Genomic DNA, 21381 nt, shown 5'->3' with positions numbered 1-21381 from the left:
CCAATATTCCATCCTTTATAATAAATAAATGCAGCGCTAAATAAAAAGAAAATGAAAAATTGGGTGAGCTAATACTTCATAAGTATATATGTTGCGTGTGATAGCAAATAATTCAACGTAGTAGTGATTGAACGGTACAACAAATAAGGTGAACCAGCATATTCAAATAATTGGAAACAATGTCCATAATAAAAGTTCATCGGTGTAAACAGTATAATAATTTCAGGGATATGAAGAAAAAATATGGACGTGATGTTCGATCAGGTGAATGGTCTTAATGCAATCAGAATCCACACGTGAATGGAAGGGGTAAATGCTCTTACCAGACAGGGTGGACACGCTCACCATACGGCTGAGTGTCGCTCAGGCATATGGATCCACCGATCCTAGAAGTGCGTGTTAGCAAGCATTGGTAACAGGTTCCATCCTGCCTTATGAAGTCTGAATTTGACGGTTTGGCCACATCCTGAAGAGCCGTGGGCTCTCGGGTCCAGTCCTATCCACTCAGGTTAATGCTAGGAAGCCGGCCTCCAGGCTCATCTATTACAGAATCTGGAAGGCATATGTTTCCTGGTGTGAATGCAGGGGGTGGCATCCTAGAAGGTATGCCATTAGCAGGATTCTTGCCTTTCTTCAATTAGGCGTGGAAATGAGGCTGGCCTTGAGCACTATCAAGGGCCAGATCTCGGCCTTGTCGGTATTTTTTCAAAGATCACTTGCCTCTCATTCCCTGATCTGAGCCTTTGTTCAAGGGGCACTGCGCTTGAATCCGCCGTTTAAGCCTCCCGTGTGCCTGTGGGATTTTAATTTGGTTTTGTCTGTTTTACAGAAACAACCTTTTGAACCATTGCACCATGCTCCTTTGGTTCTTTTGACAAAGAAATTGTTTTTTCTTGTAGCCATATCCTCAGCTAGGAGGGTATCAGAATTAGCAGCTCTTTCATGTAAGGAGCCATATTTGATTTTTCACAAAGACAGGGTGGTGTTGCGTCCAAATCCGACCTTTTTGCCTAAAGTGGTTTCAGGATTCCATCTTAATCAAGATGTGGTCCTACCATCCTTTTTTCCAGATCCGCAGTCCGCGGTGGAGAAGTTGTTACACTCTTTAGATGTTAGAGCAGTCAAAATCTATCTGCAGGCAACGGTTCAGATACGAAAGACTGATTGTCTATTTATACTGCCAAAAGGCCCCAAAAAGGGCCAGGCAGCGTCGAAGTCCACTATCTCTAAATGGATTCGACATGTTATTATTCAGGCTTATGGTTTGAAGAAGAAAATTCCTCCTTTTCCGGTGAAAGCGCACTCAACTAGAGCAGTTAGTGCTTCTTGGGCAGTGCATCACCAGGCCTCCATGGCCCAGATCTGCAAGGCTGCAACTTGGTCTTTGGTCCATACATTCACTAGATTCTATCAGGTGGATGTAAGAGGGCATGAGGATGCCGCCTTCGGGCGCAGTGTGCTGCAGGCAGCAGTATAGGTCCTCACGTCCGATGGCGGTCTGTGTTTCTGATCTGTGTCTCCCTCCCCTCAAATTTGGGCATTGCTCTGGGACATCCCACTTAGTAATTATCAAAGGCTCTGTGTCCCATGATGAATAAACAAAAAAATAGGATTTTTAAAACAGCTTACCTGTAAAATCCTTTTTTTGGGAGTACATCACGGGACACAGAGCTCCCGCCCCTCTTCGGGATTATATGTTGGGATACTTTGCTACAAAACTGAGGTACACTCCATATGGGAGGGGTTATATAGGGGAGGAACTCGCCTTGTAATTAGGGTTGCCAGTGTCCAATCACCAGATGGTGACTATCTAACCTACTTAGTAATTATCAAAGGCTCTGTGTCCCGTGATGTACTCCCAAGAAAAGGATTTTACAGGTAAGCTGTTTTAAAAATCCTATTTTTTGCATGGTGGAGGTCTATTATTGTTGCTGGGGAGGGGCTTATGTTGCTGGTGGGATCATTTGTTGCTGAAGGGCATCTACTGTCGAGGGAGGGGTCTATTGTTGCTGGCTGTTGGGAGATCTATTGTTGCTGGAGGGCATCTATTTTTGCATGGCAGTCTATTGTTGCTGGGGAGGTCTATTGTTGCTAGTGAGGGAATTTTTGTTGTTGGTTGGGCTTATGTTGCTGGGGGGGTCAGTTGTTGCTTGAAGGGATCTACTGTTGAGGGAGCGGTCTATTGATGCTAGCTGCTGGAGAGTCTATTGATGCTGGGAAATCTGTTGTTGCTACCAGAGTCTATTGTTGTTGGGGTCTATTGTTGATGGCAAGGGTCTATTGTTGCTGGGGATTTACTGTACTGCTTTTCTTGTTATTTAGAAATTTGAAACAAATTACCAATCACCAAAAAATGATACTTGGTTCTGTAGTCTCTAAAAGGGGCGGTACTGGGAGGTGGATAGGGGGTGAAACCCAGGGATGTTGTTTAGTGGTGGGTAGGGGGGCGGAGACCAGAAGTGACTCAGGGGGGGAGTTCCGGTACCTATTCTCTGAGAAAAAAAAGCCCTGTGTGTGTGTATGTATATATGTGTAATAGATTAAGTCACTCCTGCCGTGTCATACGTTTTTTTTACTGCTTTGAGATCACACCAGCAGGCTCCCAATAAATCCACCCATATTAAACAGCAAAAAACGAGAATGAGATCTCTGTATGATGCAATTATTTATACTTTAAAAGTTCATCTTCATACAAAGTCCAAATAATTCAAACAAGCAACTGTGCCGTTTCAAGCATTAAAATGTTCTTCATTAAGCTATGTGTGACTTTCTACCAATCTCAAACACTCATATATATACTGTACATACAAGGTATAGCTACACAGGTGTGTTCCATTCACTAATTAGATAATTGATATAACACTCCTAGATCTAATCTAGCCATTCAAATAGAAAAATAAATTATACAAAACATAAAAGAGAAATCTATATACACACCAGAACAAAGATATAACTCACCTTTATTTATATGTATTACAAATTTAATGCTTGTCCCCTTCAATACATTCCCCATTTGCACTAACACATTGCTGCATTCTTGGTTTCCACTGGTCGAAGGCATGGAGAAAATTAATTTCTCTCAGCTGTCTCAACACATCCGCCGTTTTCTTCTTTACAGCATCAACTGACTCAAAACGTGTCCCTTTAAGCACTGATTTAACTTCTGGAAATTCATTCTCACGTCCCCTTGCTGAATCTTTTGTGCCACTCAAACACACATGCACAAGACAGGCCGTCATTCCCAGAAGCTGTAGTAAGCATTTGAAAACATTCTGTTGGTGATTTGTGCAACTTTACTAAAAATTTTAAATTGACATGTTCAACTTTTAAACTTAGCATTTTTCCGACACACTACAGAAAACACAACCAAACTAAATGGTGACTCACAATCAACTGAACGTCATAGAGTGTTGCTGCTTGTCATGCAGGTTCAAACATGTTCAAGGTCACCACGCATGCAGTTATAATAGGTTCTGACTGCTTTGTTTACTAGGTGGGATCACAGAATAGTTATTTAATAGACACACCTCGTATATCCCTGCTAAAAAAATAGATTGAAAAATCCAGTCTATATATGATAATTGTAACTCTTTCCACCGTAGGTAAATTTTCTCTCCTCTCAAGATCTAAAAGGGAATCAATAAATAAGTAAAGTATTAAAAAAGTAAACAAATAAATACATCACTATTTTTCAAATCCATCATAAAAATAAATACAGGTCATAATCCCTATTCAGACCATAAGGATACAATTTATTTAGTTGATTGCTCCACCGCACTGCTCTCTGTTTGAATTTACAGGTTCTATCACCTCCCCTCCTATCCTTTGGTATACCATGAATGGAATGGAACACAACTGTGTAGCTATACCTTGTATGTATATATACAAATGTTTGAGATTGGTAGAAAGTTGTGTATAAATTGATGAAGAGCATTGTAATGCTTGAAACTGTACTGTTGCTTGTTTGCTTTTTTTTGATTTTGTATGAAGATGGATGAAGTTTTTTGTTTTATATATACAGTGGGGACGGAAAGTATTCAGACCCCCTTAAATTTTTCACTCTGTGTTATATTGCAGCCATTTGCTAAAATTATTTAGGTTCATTTTTTCCTCATTATTGTACACACAGCACCCCATATTGACAGAAAAACACAGAATTGTTGACATTTTTGCAGATTTATTAAAAAAGAAAAACTGAAATATCACATGGTCCTAAGTATTCAGACCCTTTGCTCTGACACTCATATATTTAACTCAGGTGCTGTCCATTTCTTCTCATCATCCTTGAGATGGTTCTACACCTTCATTTGAGTCCAGCTGTGTTTGATTATACTGATTGGACTTGATTAGGAAAGCCACACACCTGTCTATATAAGACCTCACAGCTCACAGTGCATGTCAGAGCAAATAAGAATCATGAGGTCAAAGGAACTGCCTGAAGAGCTCAGAGACAGAATTGTGGCAAGGCACAGATCTGGCCAAGGTTACAAGAAAAAATTTCTGCTGCGCTTAAGGTTCCTAAGAGCACAGTGGCCTCCATAATCCTTAAATGGAAGATGTTTGGGACGACCAGAACCCTTCCTGGAGCTGGCCGTCCGGCCAAACTGAGCTATCGGGGGAGAAGAGCCTTGGTGAGAGAGGTAAAGAAGAACCCAAAGATCACTGTGGCTGAGCTCCAGAGATGCATTCGGGAGATGGGAGAAAGTTGTAGGGAGTCAACCATCACTGCAGCCCTCCCCCAGTTGGGGCTTTATGGCAGAGTGGCCCGACGGAAGCCTCTCCTTAGTGCAAGACACATAAAAGCCCGCATGGAGTTTGCTAAAAACACCTGAAGGACTCCAAGATGGTGAGAAATAAGATTATTTGGTCTGATGAGACAAAGATAGAACTTTTTGGCCTTATTTCTAAGCGGTATGTGTGTAGAAAACCAGGCACTGCTCATCACCTGTCCAATACAGTCCCAGCAGTGAAGCATGGCGGTGGCAGCATCATGCTGTGGGGGTGTTTTTCAGCTGCAGGGACAGGACGACTGGTTGTAATTGAGTGAAAGATGAATGCGGCCAAGTACAGGGATATCCTGAATGAAAAACCTTCTCCAGAGTGCTCCGGACCTCAGACTGGGCCGAAGGTTTACCTTCCAACAAGACAATGACCCTAAGCACACAGCTAAAATAACGAAGGAGTGGCTTCACAACAACTCCGTGACTGTTCTTGAATGGCCCAGCCAGAGCCCTGACTTAAACCCAACTGAGCATCTCTGAAGAGACCTAAAAATGGCCGTCCACCAACGTTTACCATCCAACCTGACAGAACTGGAGAGGATCTGCAAGGAGGAATGGCAGAGGATCCCCAAATCCAAGTGTGAAAAACTTGTTGCATCTTTCCCAAAAAGACTCATGACTGTATTAGATCAAAAGGGGGCTTCTACTAAATACTGAGCAAAGGGTCTGAACACTTAGGACCATGTGATATTTCAGGTTTTCTTTTTTAATATATCTGCAAAAATGTCAACAATTCTGTGTTTTTCTGTCAATATGGGGTGCTGTGTGTACATTAATGAGGAAAACAAATGAACTTAAATGATTTTAGCAAATGGCTGCAATATAACAAAGAGTGAAAAATGTAAGGGGGTCTGAATACTTTCAGTCCCCACTGTGTATATGTATATGTATATATAGTGACGGTATGCGTGGTGATATAGTGGAGGGATTCAACCGGAATCCAGCCCGGGTTTTTCCAGCCTCTGTGGCAGGCTGGGTTCCGGTCCGGATATTCTGGTCCACTTGAGCCCACACTCAGGTGGACTTTAAATAACCAGGAAGAGAGCTCAATATGGCTCTGGTTTTGAGACTCAGGAAGGAACCTGAGTGAGAGGAGCCCTGGCTATTGGACAAAAATTTTGCTTTACCGCATGTTTTGTGGATGACGGGGAGGAGACTATTTGTTTAGCTAGCGTCGGACGGCAAGGATTTACTTTACTGTTTTGTTTATTTTAATTTGGCAAACCTCCTGTAAATAAACCTGGCACCCGCCAGATTTTTAAGAAAGTGCCCGTTTGCTGACTGTCCTTCAGAAAAGGTGATCCCCACGAGCTAATCTCCCACAATATATACAGTATCTCACAAAAGTAACAGTGTAAATTTTCTGTCAACACTGAAGAAATGACACTTTGCTACAATGTAAAGTAGTGAACCGGTATCTGCTCTGGTTGACATGCAGCAGTGAATATTCCTCTTTTTTGATACCAGATGCACACTGTTCTCTACAAGTGAATGCCCCTGAAGAAAGGACACAATTCTGAAACGCGTCGGGCCTAAGCTCTTATCTGGAGATAATATCAGTGTCATTTTGTATCTATCATTTATGTTTTGATATTGTTCTTAATCAGTCAATTGTATTGTTTAATCTACATTGACTTCTTATCATAAGATTTAATAAATTACGTTACTATACAATTTGTTCTTGTACCTATGTTGAATTGCCTTCAAAGTCCCAATCCTCTTTGGGGGACCTCTTTTTACGTGCTCAGACCATAAGCTGCACACTGCATCAAATTGGTCTGCATGGCTGCAAACAGTTTGCTGAAGGCAAGCAGATTAAAGACATGGGTTATTTGAACCATGTCCTGAGGTCTGATGAGACATTTATTTGGCTCAGATGGTGTCAAGCATGTGTGGCGGCAACCACGTGAGGAGTACAAAGACAAGTGTGTCTTGCCTACAGTCAAGCATGGTGGTGGGAGTGACCACTGCCTTGCTAAAGAAGCTGAGGGTAAAGGTGATGGACTGGCCAAGCATGTCTCCAGACCTAAACCCTATTGAGCATCTGTGGGGCATCCTCAAACAAAAGGTGGAGGAGCGCAAGGTCTCTAACATCCACCAGCTTCGTGATGTCGTCATGGAGGAGTGGAAGAGGACTCCAGTGGCAACCTGTGAAGCTCTGGTGAACTCCATGCCCCAGAGGGTTAAGGCAGTGCTGGAAAATAATGGTGGCCCCACAAAATATTGACACTTTGGGCCCAATTTGGACATTTTCACTTAGGGGTGTACTCACTTCCGTTGCCAGAGGTTTAGACATTAATGGCTGTGTGTTGAGTTATTTTGAGTAGACAGCAAATTTACAGTTATACAAGCTCTACACTCACTACTTTACATTGTAGCAAAGTTTCATTTCTTCAGTGTTGTCACATGAAAAGATAGAATAAAATATTTACAAAAGTTTGAGGGGTATACTCACTTTTGTAAGATACCGTGTGTGTGTGTATATATAATGTGCATTATGTCACAACATAAAAAATAATCTATGAGTGGAGAGGTTGGACCTTTCATTTATCCGCTTGTCTTCAACTCATAGATCGTTTTTTATTCATGGAAGCTATAGTACAGCTTCTATGAATGGAGGGGGGGGGGGGCGAAAGAGCGGGCTTTGGCGGCACTCTTAATGAATGCATATGACCATGGCCTGTTTAACCCCTACTGCGCTGGAAGATTACTGCTGCAGGGGTAGATGGGGGGACCAGAGGATGGACAATTGTAACTAAAACTACACCCTCAGCACAAGGAGCACATGGCACAGATTGTGATTAACTAAACTCAGGCTTTAAATCCAAACACAACAAATGTAATATATTGCCACTTGCCAGTCCTTAAAAGGATTAGTTTTCCTTTTCTTTTAAATTTTCTCCCTTATTTTCACCTGGTGATCTGGCCAATAACACACTACTTGTCTTAGCGTGGCTCCAAACTATGGAGGCGCAAAGTAGCCACCCTTGGAAAGCAGCAATGTTAACCTGAGGGGCGGGTAGTGTTAGATTAACTAGCTGAGTTAGATGGACGTTACAAACAAATTAAAGTCAAACTCCAGCTAATAGTTTTTAAGCATTTAAACCAACAGTTTTTTTCCTTTTGCGATAAAGGTTGTACATAAATGAATGAAAGCTGACCATTGTAAGCACCCCTGTCAGTGGTAAATGGTTTGTCAACCCTCTAACTGCTACTTTTGCTGGACAACTTGGTCTGTTAAAGGCTCATTTACACCACAATCCCTGTGTTCCGTGTGCCGTGCCCCATGCATGTTTACATGCATTCGTAATGCAGTTTCTGCGTGACTGCAGTGTGTTTTTGTTGGATTTGCTGTGTGTTTTTCAGCCGTTTTTTGGCCTTTTTTTTTTACTTAGTTACCTTTACATGCATTCTGATACGTTTTACATGCAGCATGCTGTACTTTGTTTTAAACACACATGAAAGCACTGCAGTGGTGTAAACTAGGTTCTTTGAAATACATTAATTTCACTAACTCTAATTATTTCAATGATCCCAAACCTAATACAGATGCTACAGCATGGTGCAACTATATGCCCATTACCCTCATTCTCTATGTTAAAAACCTAGCCAAAGGCATGTCCTTCGACTCAACCCACTCATTGGATCTATAGTCCATAGGAACCAAGTGGGGATTAAACCCTTGCGCCAGGCTAGTAATAATAACTGCACAGTGATATTGTTAATCATGTCTGCAAACGGGGTGTACCTACCTACCTCCACTCATTGGACATACTTAAAATATGCGGGTTATTGATCAGACCTATTCTCAGTTAGCAGAGGAACATGGCATGGCATGCCCTTACTGTTCTTTCTTAAAAAATGCTAATTTTATCTGGCCCTGGTCTTCCCCACTTCAGGTTCAGGCACACTTTAAACTTATCAGGTTGCCTACATTGATTACCTTGAACCTTTCCTGCTTTAAGAACAGCATGATCTGCCCAACTTAGACATATTTCGATACCTGCAAATTAAACATTTTTACACCTCATATACCAGATCAGGGATGACGCTAGACCAGATGTCACAATGTTGGCATATGTTTAGCCATAACCCACATGCTGCGGGTCTAACATCATGACTGTACTTGCAACTACTCAGTAAGCCTGGTTCTAGTCTCCTCACATACACACACCAATGGAAATCTGACCTTGGAGTCGCTAAGGAAGTTGATGATTGGAATGACATATGGACAACAACTACTAAATTGGGGGGCGTGTCTGGACGAGCAAGGTGGAGGACGTGTTCTGGCTGAGCTCCTCCAAGCCACGGACAATCCGCAGCCATCTGGGCTCTAAATATCCCCTGAGAGCCGGATTTGCACCTTACCAGCCCCTGGGGCTGTCCTGCTTGGCGCCCGGAGTGCTATTTCTATGGACTCCCGCTGTTTTTGGTGTCCCGGGCCTGTGGATCGCTTCTAGCTGAGAGCTCCGCCGCCATCTTGAGGCCTACGGCCCGATCGGAGCTATTAGCCTGCCGCCCCAGTGAGTCGGGCGCCGAGCGGACGCTCATCCTCGGCGAGTGGCTGCCGACCGGTCGGGGGAGCGGCGGGGGAGGACACCCGAGATCTGCCTGGAGGCCCGATTCCTCCGCTCCGCTGCGCTACGGCCTGGCGCTGCCCCGCGGCCTGTTACATATCTGGAGCCTCTGGCCTGCATCATCTGGGGAGCTGGACACCGGCTTGAGGTGGATCTGTCCTGCCTGACCCCTGGGACTAAGTGAGTAACAGCTCCCCCTCCCTAAAGATCCGCTCTGAACCTACACTCCACACTGAAAAAGGCATTCGTCAGACCGGACACAATCACTAGGAAAGTCCGCGGCTCCGGCCTACCCCTGGAGGTCGGCGGCCATCTTGGTGCTCCAAGTACTCCCACAACCATCTTTCTCCACTACCTTTCTTATTGAACCTTGCCTACAGCACTCATTTTTCAGCAAGTATCTTTCTTATCTGACGCATTACCTTTACAGCCTCTATTTTTGCTTAATTACAATAATTTTAATAATTCTACTTGCTCCTCCACTGTCATTAGAATACATTTTTTGATATCTGTGCTCCACTTAAAGGGGAACCCATCCGGGAGCTGACAACATTCTGATGAATATATAACTTTGCTCAAATGTGAGGGGGGGTGTCCCTTGCAGCCATCGGCCATATAGCTCCAATTATGCCCGCCAAAACATCTAAGCCCCGTTCTGCTTCTGTTAAACGTACAACCAAGAGATCACTCTCTAATATAGTCTCCACAGGTTCTATTCAGCAATACCTAGCCAACGCACGCGGTGACCAAGACAGGGCCTCGAGAGTAAGTGCCTCTCCATCATCCCGCGCTGCCTCTGTGAGGGAGAGCTCTCCAGCTTCTTCCTGCTGCTCGGATCTCATGGACGATCCCGGATCCCCCGTAGGCTCTGAAATGTCAGCACTCATGAGCGGCCTCAAAAAAGAACTTGCAGGTATGTTTCACAGTTTGGAGAAATCTATCAAAAAAGAAATCACTGCTGTTCGATCTGATATGTCACATCTCCTGGTCAGGGTGGAGGAAACGGAGCAGAGACAGGAAACGCAGGCACTAGCCATTAAAGAACTGCAAGACACCGTTACCCAGCTGGCTTTTGCTCATCGTACGTCCTTATATAAGCTCGAAGACCTCGAAAACCGTAACCGTAGAAACAACATTCGAGTCAGAGGGTTGCCGGAAGCCACTAGGGATACTGATCTTGAACCTTCCATAAGAGGCATTTTTAATACCATCCTGGGGAACCCTGTCGCCGCGCCACTGCGTTTTGATCGTGTGCATCGGGCTTTACGACCCCGTAACGCTAACTCGGACCAGCCCAGAGATGTCATCTGCCGCCTACATTATTTTGAAGACAAAAATGCCATCATGATAAAGATGCGAGGCATACCTAACATTGACTTTGACGGTGCCACCATTAGTATCTATCCAGATCTTTCTAAAGATACTCTGGACCGCCGCAGAGCATTAAAACCGCTACTGGATAACTTACGATCCGACGGGATTACATACAGATGGGGTTTTCCTGCCTGCCTGATTGCTACCAAAAATGGTCGCTCCCATACATTAAGATTTCCTGAGGAACTTCCAACTTTTATGCAGGACCTACATCTCTCACCCATGGAACTTCCAGGCTGGCAGGATTCGATTCCAAAATTCTCATGTCCCATGGATTCTGTCTGGAAAAAGACCCCCTCAAAAATGAGTCGCACTTCTCTCCCAGGCTCTGCACAAACACAAGGCTAAAACATTTATTTTTTCACCCATATTATTGATAATAATATAAGTCATTTTTTTCTTTATTCTTACAAAACGGCCCTATTGGCTGAGTCCGGACCCGATCTCTGTGTTTGCGTGTGCATATAGAATCCTTTTTTTTTTTTTTTTTTTTTTTTTTTTACTCTTTTCTGCACTCGTGCTTGCGAAGCCGGGGTGGACTCACCGGTAAAATGACCAATATTTGTTTTCCTTTATTATTGTGTTAATTGTTGCATGTTTTCAATTGGTCTATATTTGCGATTTCTTGCAGGTTGCTTATTGTTTTTATTGATTCTGGTTCCACTTACATGGGTTTTCTTATTTCCGACTGGAACTCACTGCTCTCCTATTAATGACGGGCTGGTAACATGTTTTTCTTTCACAGGCCGTGTGCTGTCGGGGCACACTCCCCTCGCCACCTCCCCCCACAGCGTAACACCACCCCCCCACCTCCTCCTGGGGATGGCGAGCGTGAATGGCCCTGAAGATATCCTATTCAATCCTTGTTTAAGGATTGGGATGGCCTTTCGCTCTCTCTCTCCCCAACGGGACCACTGCAGTTTACTGCGTGATATTTTTTCATTTCCCACTAGTTATCTGACCTACATGTATAATTATTGTATATGTTTGTCTTCTTCTTCTTCTCTTCTCCTTCTTTCCTACTATTCTTCTCTCTCCTCCCCCCCCCCCCCCTCCCCCCTCTCTGCTGGCATGCTTGGCAAAACAAACTGAAAATATCCATGCTCTTCTTAAATGGCTAAGGTAAAGATTGTATCCTACAATGTCAGGGGTCTTAATGTTGCTGCTAAACGACATCAATTATATCGTGAACTTAAACATGCTACATGTTCCATTGCATTTCTCCAAGAAACACACTTAACCCATACAACACCCGTTAAACTTACCTCACCTAACTTTCCGCAGTGGTACTATAGCCTGTCAGACACCAATAAGTCCAAAGGTGTAGCTATTGGTTTCTGCAAAGGTTTGTCTTTCAGACTTACCGACATGCTTGCGGATGATTATGGTCGCTTCCTTTTCCTTAAGGGATTCATTGGAAATGTCCAATGCACGCTTGCAAATATCTATAGCCCGAACCATGACCAAACTACCTTCCTTTCCCAAATACTGACTAAGTTATCACACTTTGCCACAGGACTCACTATTTTAGCAGGGGACTTAAACATGCCGTTAGACCCCACTATTGATACATCACAAAGCCGTTCTACTATTTCTTTCAAAAAACTGAAATTTGTGAAAAAACGGCTTCGTGATCATCAATTGATGGATGTTTGGCGCCTTCTTCATCCTAAGGAGAAGGATTTCTCACACTACTCCTCAACACATCAATCATACTCTAGAATAGATAATATATTCTTAGACCATTTCCATCTTCCCTTTTTACACTCTGCCCACATTGGTCTCACATCAATCTCAGATCATGCACCTGTGTCGATGACGTTGACCATGCCCTCCCTACCCCGACGCACTACCAACTGGAGGCTTAACGATTCCCTTCTCACTAATGAAGCAGAGGTCTCTATACTAGCCTCCCACTTATCGCAATATTTTAGTGATAACAAATCCTCTGATACCTCCCCCTCGGTCGTTTGGGAAGCTCATAAGGCTACCATTAGAGGTCGGCTCATTGAGCTTGGTGCGCGGATAAAAAGAGAGCATGGTCAACAAATTAACCGGGTGCTACAACAAATAGAGGCTTTAGATAAACAACATAAACTTTCTTTACATAATGAACACCTTAAATCTCTCACACTTAAACGTGAGGAATTGAAGTCCCTCCTCAATCTAGATACCAAGAGAAAATTTCAGCGTTTGTCGCAAAAATTTTACGAATGGGGGAACAAACCAAGTAGATTTCTAGCTAGATCACTAAAGACTAAACAGTCGCAATCATTCATCCCCAAGATTAAGCTTCCGTCAGGTACATTGGCCCATGCAACCCCAGATATTGCTAAAGCATTTAGAGACTACTACGCGGACCTATATAATGTTAAAAATGACTTATCATCTCTCCCTTGTGAGGAGAGACGAAACCGTATGCTATCCTACTTGAGAGAGGCAAATCTTCCCAAATTACCCATATCTGTTCTAAAAGAATTAGAAGAAGACTTTTCGGTTGAGGAATTCCAGACAGCATTGAAGTCCTCCCCCTCTGGTAAAGCCCCTGGACCTGACGGATTCACGATCTTATACTATAAAACATTTAGTGACATCCTTCTCCCTCGACTTTCTGAATACGCAAACTCAATCTCCCACTCTTCAGGCTTACGCCCAGAATCACTTTTGACCCACATTACAGTTATCCCTAAACCAGACAAGGACCCTACACTCTGTAATAGTTTTAGACCTATATCGTTAATAAACGTTGACATTAAATTATTTGCCAAAGTTATGGCAAACCGCCTACTTCCCCTTATTCCAAACTGGATTTCGGCGGACCAATCAGGTTTTATACCCGCCAGAGAAGCGAAAGATAACTCCCTTCGTGCAATTTCTCTGATTCAATACGTTCGACGGTGCTCCCAGCCCACCCTACTCCTCTCTACTGATGCCGAGAAAGCTTTCGATAGGGTGGACTGGGAGTACCTTAAGCTAACCTTACGCCATTTTGGGGTGGGTCCTAAAATGTTTCACCGTATTTCCTCTCTTTATGCTAATCCTTCGGCTCAGGTCAGGATTAATGGAACGTTGAGCGACCCCTTTATCCTACATAATGGTACCAGGCAGGGCTGTCCCCTCTCCCCTCTCCTATTCGCTATCACTCTAGAACCTTTTCTCGCCACAATCAGGAACAATATTAACATCAAAGGTATACAAATAGGCAATAGATCCCATAAATACGCGGCATATGCAGACGATGTACTATTTTTTATTCAACAACCTCGGATCTCGATTCCGAATCTGATGTCTGCATTCTCCACGTTTCAATCAATCTCTAACTTCAAAATAAATTTATCTAAATCTGAAATTTTAAACATTAACATCCCCAAGGCCGAGACTCTCTTCCTCAAACCCCTTTTTCCTTTTCGATGGGAATCAAACTGTTTGAAATACCTAGGTATTTACCTCACCCCTAATCTTCAATCCATTTTCCGATATAATTATATCCCCACGTTAAATAAAATTAGAACTGACCTACGAAAATGGTCTAACCTGTCACATACCTGGTTAGGGAAAGTTAATATAATTAAAATGAACATATTGCCACGCATCCTCTTCCTCTTTCAAATGCTACCACTAGGTGTTCCGGTGGGTTTTTTTACTACTCTACAGTCCCTGGTCTCCCGCTTTATCTGGAAGGATAGACACCCTAGAATATCCAGGGGATTATTGTTCCGCTCCAAATGCTCAGGTGGTTTGGCACTTCCTAATTTTAAAGCCTATTTCCAAGCAACGGTACTGGCCAGACTAGCTGAATGGAAATATGCCCTTGGCAGGAAGCTATGGGTACAAATCGAATATCACCTGAGTGGAGTGGACCTTTCAATGGCTCCCTGGATACCCCGCTCCCACAGGAACCTCGCCCACACCACCTCGGCCCTTACCATTTCTTCTTTGGATATATGGGATGCACTACACAAAAAACATTCCTGGAATTATGACTCCCCTTTGTTACCCCTTCTCAATCACACATACTTTTTGCCAGGTCTTTTGGACCCAGGTTTTCAGTCCTGGAGGTCAGGGGATCCCCTCTTATTACACCATGTTCTAAAAGGCAATACACTTAAACCCTTAACCTCAATCCTCACCCCTAAACCAGCCACGTTCCTAGATAAATGGAGATACCACCAATTACAACACTTTCTAAGCTCCCTTCCTAACCCACTTAGGGGTATTAGCGATTTAAACGAAATAGAAGTCATATTCTTTCCAAAAGACCCCCCTCTACATTGCATTTCTATATTCTATAAAGCTCTTATTACACTTCAAAACCCAGACCCTCCTTCCTACCTGATTAAATGGGAAATTGACCTTGGTCTCTCCCTAACTGACAACCAAAAAGATAGGATCCTCCAACTTGCTCATACCTCGTCCATGGCCTCAAGAATGACAGAGGTCAACTATAAACTGCTCACCAGGTGGCATTACACCCCAGTTCGCCTACACCAAATGTTCCCCGCCAGTTCCCCATTGTGCTGGAGGAACTGTGGGAACAAAGCTACTCACGCACACATATGGTGGTTCTGCCCATTGATTAAACCATACTGGGAAAACATTCGCACTCTGATTGCTCAGATAGCGGATGTTCAAATACCAAATGACCCATGGGCTATTCTGTTTCATATCACAAAAACCCCCATAAAGGCGTACAAACAATCAATCATCCCTCATCTACTAAACACTGCCAAAGCCTTAATCCCCACATTGTGGGGCCAACCAATTATTCCCTCTATGAAGGCCTGGCTACAAATGATTGACAATGTATACCTTATGGAGAGTATCACCCACAATATTAGAGGGACCTCCCAGAAACATTCCTTAACCTGGGAACCCTGGAAAAAATTTCAGACTACTGCCACATATATAAACCTCTTGCTCTAACCCTTCAACCCAAATACCTTAGCATAGCCATTAAACACCCACCCAAGATAATCCTCCCCTATGCTCAATACATGGTCTAGCATGCCAGCAACCTCCTACCCTATCTCCTTCCCATCTTCAACTCATTCTTTTCTATCCTCTCTCTCTTTACCACTATTTTGTCCTGATGTATATTTTTGTTAAACTAAAGCAATATTTTCTATTTTAATTCCACTTAATGTATGATGATCACCTAGCTCACACTTCTTTATCCAAATCAGCTGCTTGGTTGACTTATTGTAACTTTTTAAGCGCACCTGACAAAACTAACTAAGTAGTGAACTCTACAAATCCTATAACCTTTGTTGTTAAAATATTCGAAGATTTGTGTTATAACTGTTACAACTGTATGCATGATATATTTTCTTTAATAAAAACTTATTAAACAAAAAAACAACTACTAAATTATTCTCACAAAATCTTTCTGCTTTGGAAATACAAGGTATAGACCCATTGGTATTTGGTTTCTGCCAGGTTTTCTTAATGCGTTCCAACTATCCAGAAACTTGTTTTTGAGGCTGTAGAGGATTGGGCACACATCTACATGTGTGGTGGTCCTGTCCAATAGCCAACCAGTTCTGGGTAGCAGTTTTTTTAATCCTATTTACACTTTTCTTGACCATGATCAACCCTGATCCTCTGATTGCTCTTCTTAATACCTGCCCCCGGGACTTTACCCAGGCTGAATTCCGACTACTTTTAAAGGTCACCATGGCCTCCAAACAGAAAATAGCAAAGTCCTGGAAGTCTGACTCCATCAGTACAATAGAAACTAAAAATAGGGTCACTCAGGCCATGAATCAAGCCAAAATTGAAGCAATCATTATGGACAAAGTTCTTAAATATACAAAAATAGGGCAGCCATGGGTAGACCATTTCTTACCTCCACACTTTGACTCATCTCTATTGCTTCCTTGACAAGCTTATCTTATTTCATCTTTGCTGTTGAAAGTAGATTTTTTTCAGGGAGATACTGTATCATTCACTGTTTGGCTTGTTCTTTGTGTTTGGTTGTAGTGGCTAAAACAGATTGAGGTGACGGAAGCTGCCCTCACACAGAAAATGATCGATCTGGAAAATGAGAAGGTAAGACTCCCAGTAAGTGAAGTTTTTGTAAACTACCGTATTTCAAATTACCCCAAATTCTTCCATCAAACATTTCTACAGACAGTGATTCATCTCATAATACACCTAATTACTAACCACCATTCTCTTCTCTTAAAAGGGAACATAAAGTGAAAAATTACACTTACAATAGTAAATGTAATTTTTTCTACTTTTTTTTTACTATATAAAAGTATTATGAATGTCTTCTTTTCATTCTCAGGATTTGTTCAGCAAGCAGAAAGGGTACTTAGAAGAGGAGCTTGACTACCGGAAGCAAGCACTTGATCAAGCATATATGGTAGGCATTAAAGAGCATGAATCCTTGCAGTGAGGACACAAACTGAAATAAAACCTGACATGTAACTGTTCCCCACTGTATTCAAAACAAAACTTTCACAGAGCTATTTCTTGGAATATAGTTTTGGTGCAATATAACAAAGACTAACCCGTACTGCCTACTTTTTATTCTGTATGTGCAGAAGGCATATTTTCTGCACTGCACTAATTCCATTTCAGAGGAACTGGCTATATGAAAGGACCACAAAAACTCTCCAGCCCCCAGATACATTTACATATGCATGTAGGCACCTTCCATGCCTGTAGATGGCCTGGAGAAATGTCTCCATGTAACATCTGTGCAAAGTAGATTTATTGTTTTTTTGTTTTTATTTTACTAAAGTTGTCAATATGATGCCATTATAATTCCTAGTTATGTTTTTACTATACAGTTATATATTATATGCTTATGACTGAAGTGATAACACTTGGACAACGGGCTGGTTGCTTTCACTGGGGTGGCCGTCTGTCCTTGTATTTGAAGTATTTGGGTTTTGGGCAGTGGAAAATATCTTCCCAACTAGAGTTTGTGATGTGGTCAATTCTTCTTTAACACAGCTTTTATTTGCTGTTGAGCTAAAACCCTGCGACTTTAATTCTAGAACAGCTTTTTCATCTCTTACTTCTCTCTCAGGTTGAGAATATGTGAGAAGACCTTTTTTTGGTTCTTGTTTTTAGTGATTGGATCCATGGGCAATACATGTTCTAATCTCATGTCATCAACGGTTTTTAGGATCCCTTTCTTTCTCTAAAATTATTTTTTAGAGTATATTATCTAAACCTAAAAGGTAAAAACTTTTCTTTCGTTAATGGGTATGTATTGTGAGGCACTGGTTGGCAGGATTACGTATGTCAGTATCACGTAGGTTTCTTACCTACACATAGTGAGGGGCTCCAGGGATAATGGTTGATGTAAAGTACACAAGCTTTTTGCTTTCGTAGAATCTTAATATTTTTTTTTATTTATGGATCCTGGGCATGGGATAGATCTCTTTCCTAAGTCCACTTCAATAGACTACAGTCAATAGAATACCGCAATGATGATTTAGGTTAATAAGAAGCTAAAAGTTTGTAAGTAGCATACAGCAAAATATGGTCATGATATAAGAAGCAAATAGGGTCTAAGTAGCACACAGCAATAATAGGTCATGATATAAAAATATAAAAGAAGCTATTAACTCTCGATAGGAAACAGCAATACAGTAATGGGTCTTGATACAAATCTAATAGACAGTTAGTAGGGTACTGTGATGGACTCCCTGACACCCCAACTGGGTATCTCTGCCAGATTACTGCTTCCTCCACATCTAGAACCAGAATATAGTAATATCAGCCCAGTATATACATCCATCCATGGCTCATCCATGCCATATCGGTGATCATCCATGCCAGATCCGTGTCACATCCATGCCAGATCATGTGTCACATCCATGCCACATTAGTGATCATCCGTGCCACATTAATGCCACATCAGTTATAATCCGTGCCACATCCATGCCACATCAATCAACATCCATGCCACATCAGTGCTAATCCATACCACATCCGTGCCATATCCATGCCACATCAGTGATCATCCCTGCCACATCAGTGATCATCCGTGCCACATCAGTGCTCATCCGTGCCACATCAGTGCTCATCCTTGCCACATCCATGCCACATCAGTGCTTATCCATGCCACATCAGTGCTCATCCTTGCACATCAGCGATCATCCGTGCCACATCCATGATCATCCATGCCACATCAGTGCTCATCTGTTCCACATCAGTGCTCATCTGTGCCACATCCATGCCACATCATTGCTCATCTGTGCCACATCCATGTCACATCCATGCCACATCAGTGCTCATTCGTGCCACATTAGTACTCATCCGTGCCACCTCTGTGACACATCAGTGCTCATCCATACCACATCCATGCCACATCAGTGCTCATCTGTGCCACATCCATGTCACATCAGTGCCACATCCATGCCACATCAGTATTCATCCATGCCACATCAGTTCTCATCCGTGCCAAATCCATGCCACATCCATGCCACATCAGTGCCCATCCAGTTCTCAGCCATGCCACCTCCAAGCCACTACAGTGCCCATCAGTGCCACTACAAAAGTGTAATAGGCAAATTAGATTTGAAATGTATGCCCTTAGAACGTCTGATAGTGCTCCCTGCATGTTGGTCCTCTGTATGTGGCCAGGCTGTGGAAAAGTCTCACACATGTGGTATCACCATACTCAGGAGGAGTAGCAGAATATATTTTGGGGGGTAATTTTTTCTGTGAATGTGCTATGTGTTAGAAATATCTTATAAATGGACAACTTTGTGTGAAAAAAAGCGTTTTCATTTTCTTTCCACATTTTCCAAAAACTTGTGGAAAAAAATTACATGTTCAAAAGACTCTTTATGCCTCATAGAATATACATTGGGGTGTTTACTTTCCAAAATGGTGTCATTTTGTGGGCTTTTCCATTGTCATGATGCTCCAGAGCCTTCAATAGTGTAAGAGATAGTCTAGAAATTATATGTGTAAATTATGCTCCTAGAACGCCTGACAGTGCTCCCTGCATGTTGGGCCTCTGTATGTGGCCAGGCTGTGTAAAAGTCTCACATATGTGGTATCCCCATACTCAGGAGGAGTAGCAGAATGTGTTTTGGGGTGTAATTTGTGGTATGCATATGCTGTATGAGAGAAATAACTTGTTAATATGACAATTTTGTGAAAAAAAGAAAATAAAATCTTAATTTTGCAAAGAATTGTGGGGAAAAATTACATTTTAAAAAAACACACCTCTCACTAAATATCTTGGACTGTCTACTTTCTAAAAAAGGGTCATTTGGGGGGGTATTTGTACTGTCCTGACTTGTTAGGGTCTCAAGAAATTAGATAGGCCGTCAGTACATCAGGTGTGATTTCAATGATTGTCACCATAATTTGGCCAAAATTTATGAAGAAAAATTACTAATTTTCTAAATTTTATAACAGATACTAAAGAAAATGCTTTTTTTTTTTTTTTTACAAAATTTTTGGTCTTTTTCATTTATAGCGCAAAAACAAACAAACCCAGAGGCAGGGCTGGACTGGGACAAAAAATGTGGCCCTGGACTTTATTCAGACCGGCCCAGGACACAGCACATTGGGGCACAGCGCACATCGGGGGACAGCGCACATCCAGGCAATAGAACACAGCACATCAGGGTACAGCACATCAGGGTACATGGGGCACATCAGGGCACATTCAGGGCACATGGGGTACATCAGGGCACATGCAGGGCACATTCAGGGAACATCAGGGCACATGGGGTACATCAGAGCACATTCAGGGAACATCAGGGCACATCAGGCACATGGGGTACATCAGGGCACATCAGGCACATGGGGTACATCAGGGCACATCAGGCACATTCAGGGCACATCAGGCACATGGGGTACATCAGGGCACATTCAGAGAACATCAGGGTACATTCAGGGCACATCAGGCACATGGGGTACATCAGGGCACATCAGGAACATGGGGTATATCAGGGCACATCAGGCACATGGCGTACATCAGGGCACATGGGGTACATCAGGGCACATCAGGCACATTAAGGGAACATCAGGGCACAGGCACATTCAGGGAACATCAGGGCACATCAGGCACATGGGGTACATCAGGGCACATCAAGGGCACATTCAGGGCACATCTGGGTGCATTTAGGGAACATCAGGGCACATTCAAGGCACATGGGGTACATTCACGGCACATCAGGCACATGGGGTACATCAGGGCACATTCAGGGTACATCAGGGCACATCAGGCACATGGGGTACATCAGGGCACATGGGGCACATTCAGGGCACATCAGGCACATGGGGTATATTCAGGGCACATCAGGGCACATCAGGCACATGGGGTATATCAGGGCACATGGGGTACATCAGGGCACATCAGGCAAATGGGGTACATCAGGGCACATCAGGCACATTCAGGGAACATTAGGGCACATGGGGCACATCAGGCACATTCAGGGAACATTAGGGCACATCAGGCACATCAGGCACATCAGGGCACATCAGGCACATGGGGTACATCAGGGCACATTCAGGGAACATCAGGGCACATTCAGGGAACATCAGGGCACATTCAGGGCACATTCAGGGAACATCAGGCACATGGGGCACATCAGGGCACATTCAGGGAACATCAGGGCACATTCAGGACACATGGGGTACATTCAGGGCACATCAGGCACATGGGGTAC

The 21381-nt window shown here is 43.0% G+C and overlaps 1 protein-coding gene across 9 annotated transcripts in view; it reads left to right on the top strand.

Moving 5' to 3' along the window:
* The window catches only part of JAKMIP1 (janus kinase and microtubule interacting protein 1), a 343790-nt gene that overhangs the window by 267150 nt on the left and 55259 nt on the right, over positions 1-21381 (top strand). For 6 of the 9 annotated variants that reach the window (XM_073610383.1, XM_073610340.1, XM_073610326.1 and 3 more), the window contains 2 exons: positions 16712-16792; positions 17022-17099. In XM_073610383.1, the coding sequence (XP_073466484.1) occupies positions 16712-16792; positions 17022-17099 (159 nt within the window). The remainder of the gene's footprint in view (positions 1-16711; positions 16793-17021; positions 17100-21381) is intronic. The other 3 variants (XM_073610357.1, XM_073610378.1, XM_073610349.1) reach the window with 1 other exon arrangement.

Source organism: Aquarana catesbeiana, linkage group LG01 (assembly GCF_042186555.1).
Source record: "Aquarana catesbeiana isolate 2022-GZ linkage group LG01, ASM4218655v1, whole genome shotgun sequence".
NCBI classification, from domain to species: domain Eukaryota; kingdom Metazoa; phylum Chordata; class Amphibia; order Anura; family Ranidae; genus Aquarana; species Aquarana catesbeiana.
This window is presented reverse-complemented; position numbering and strand designations above follow the sequence as displayed.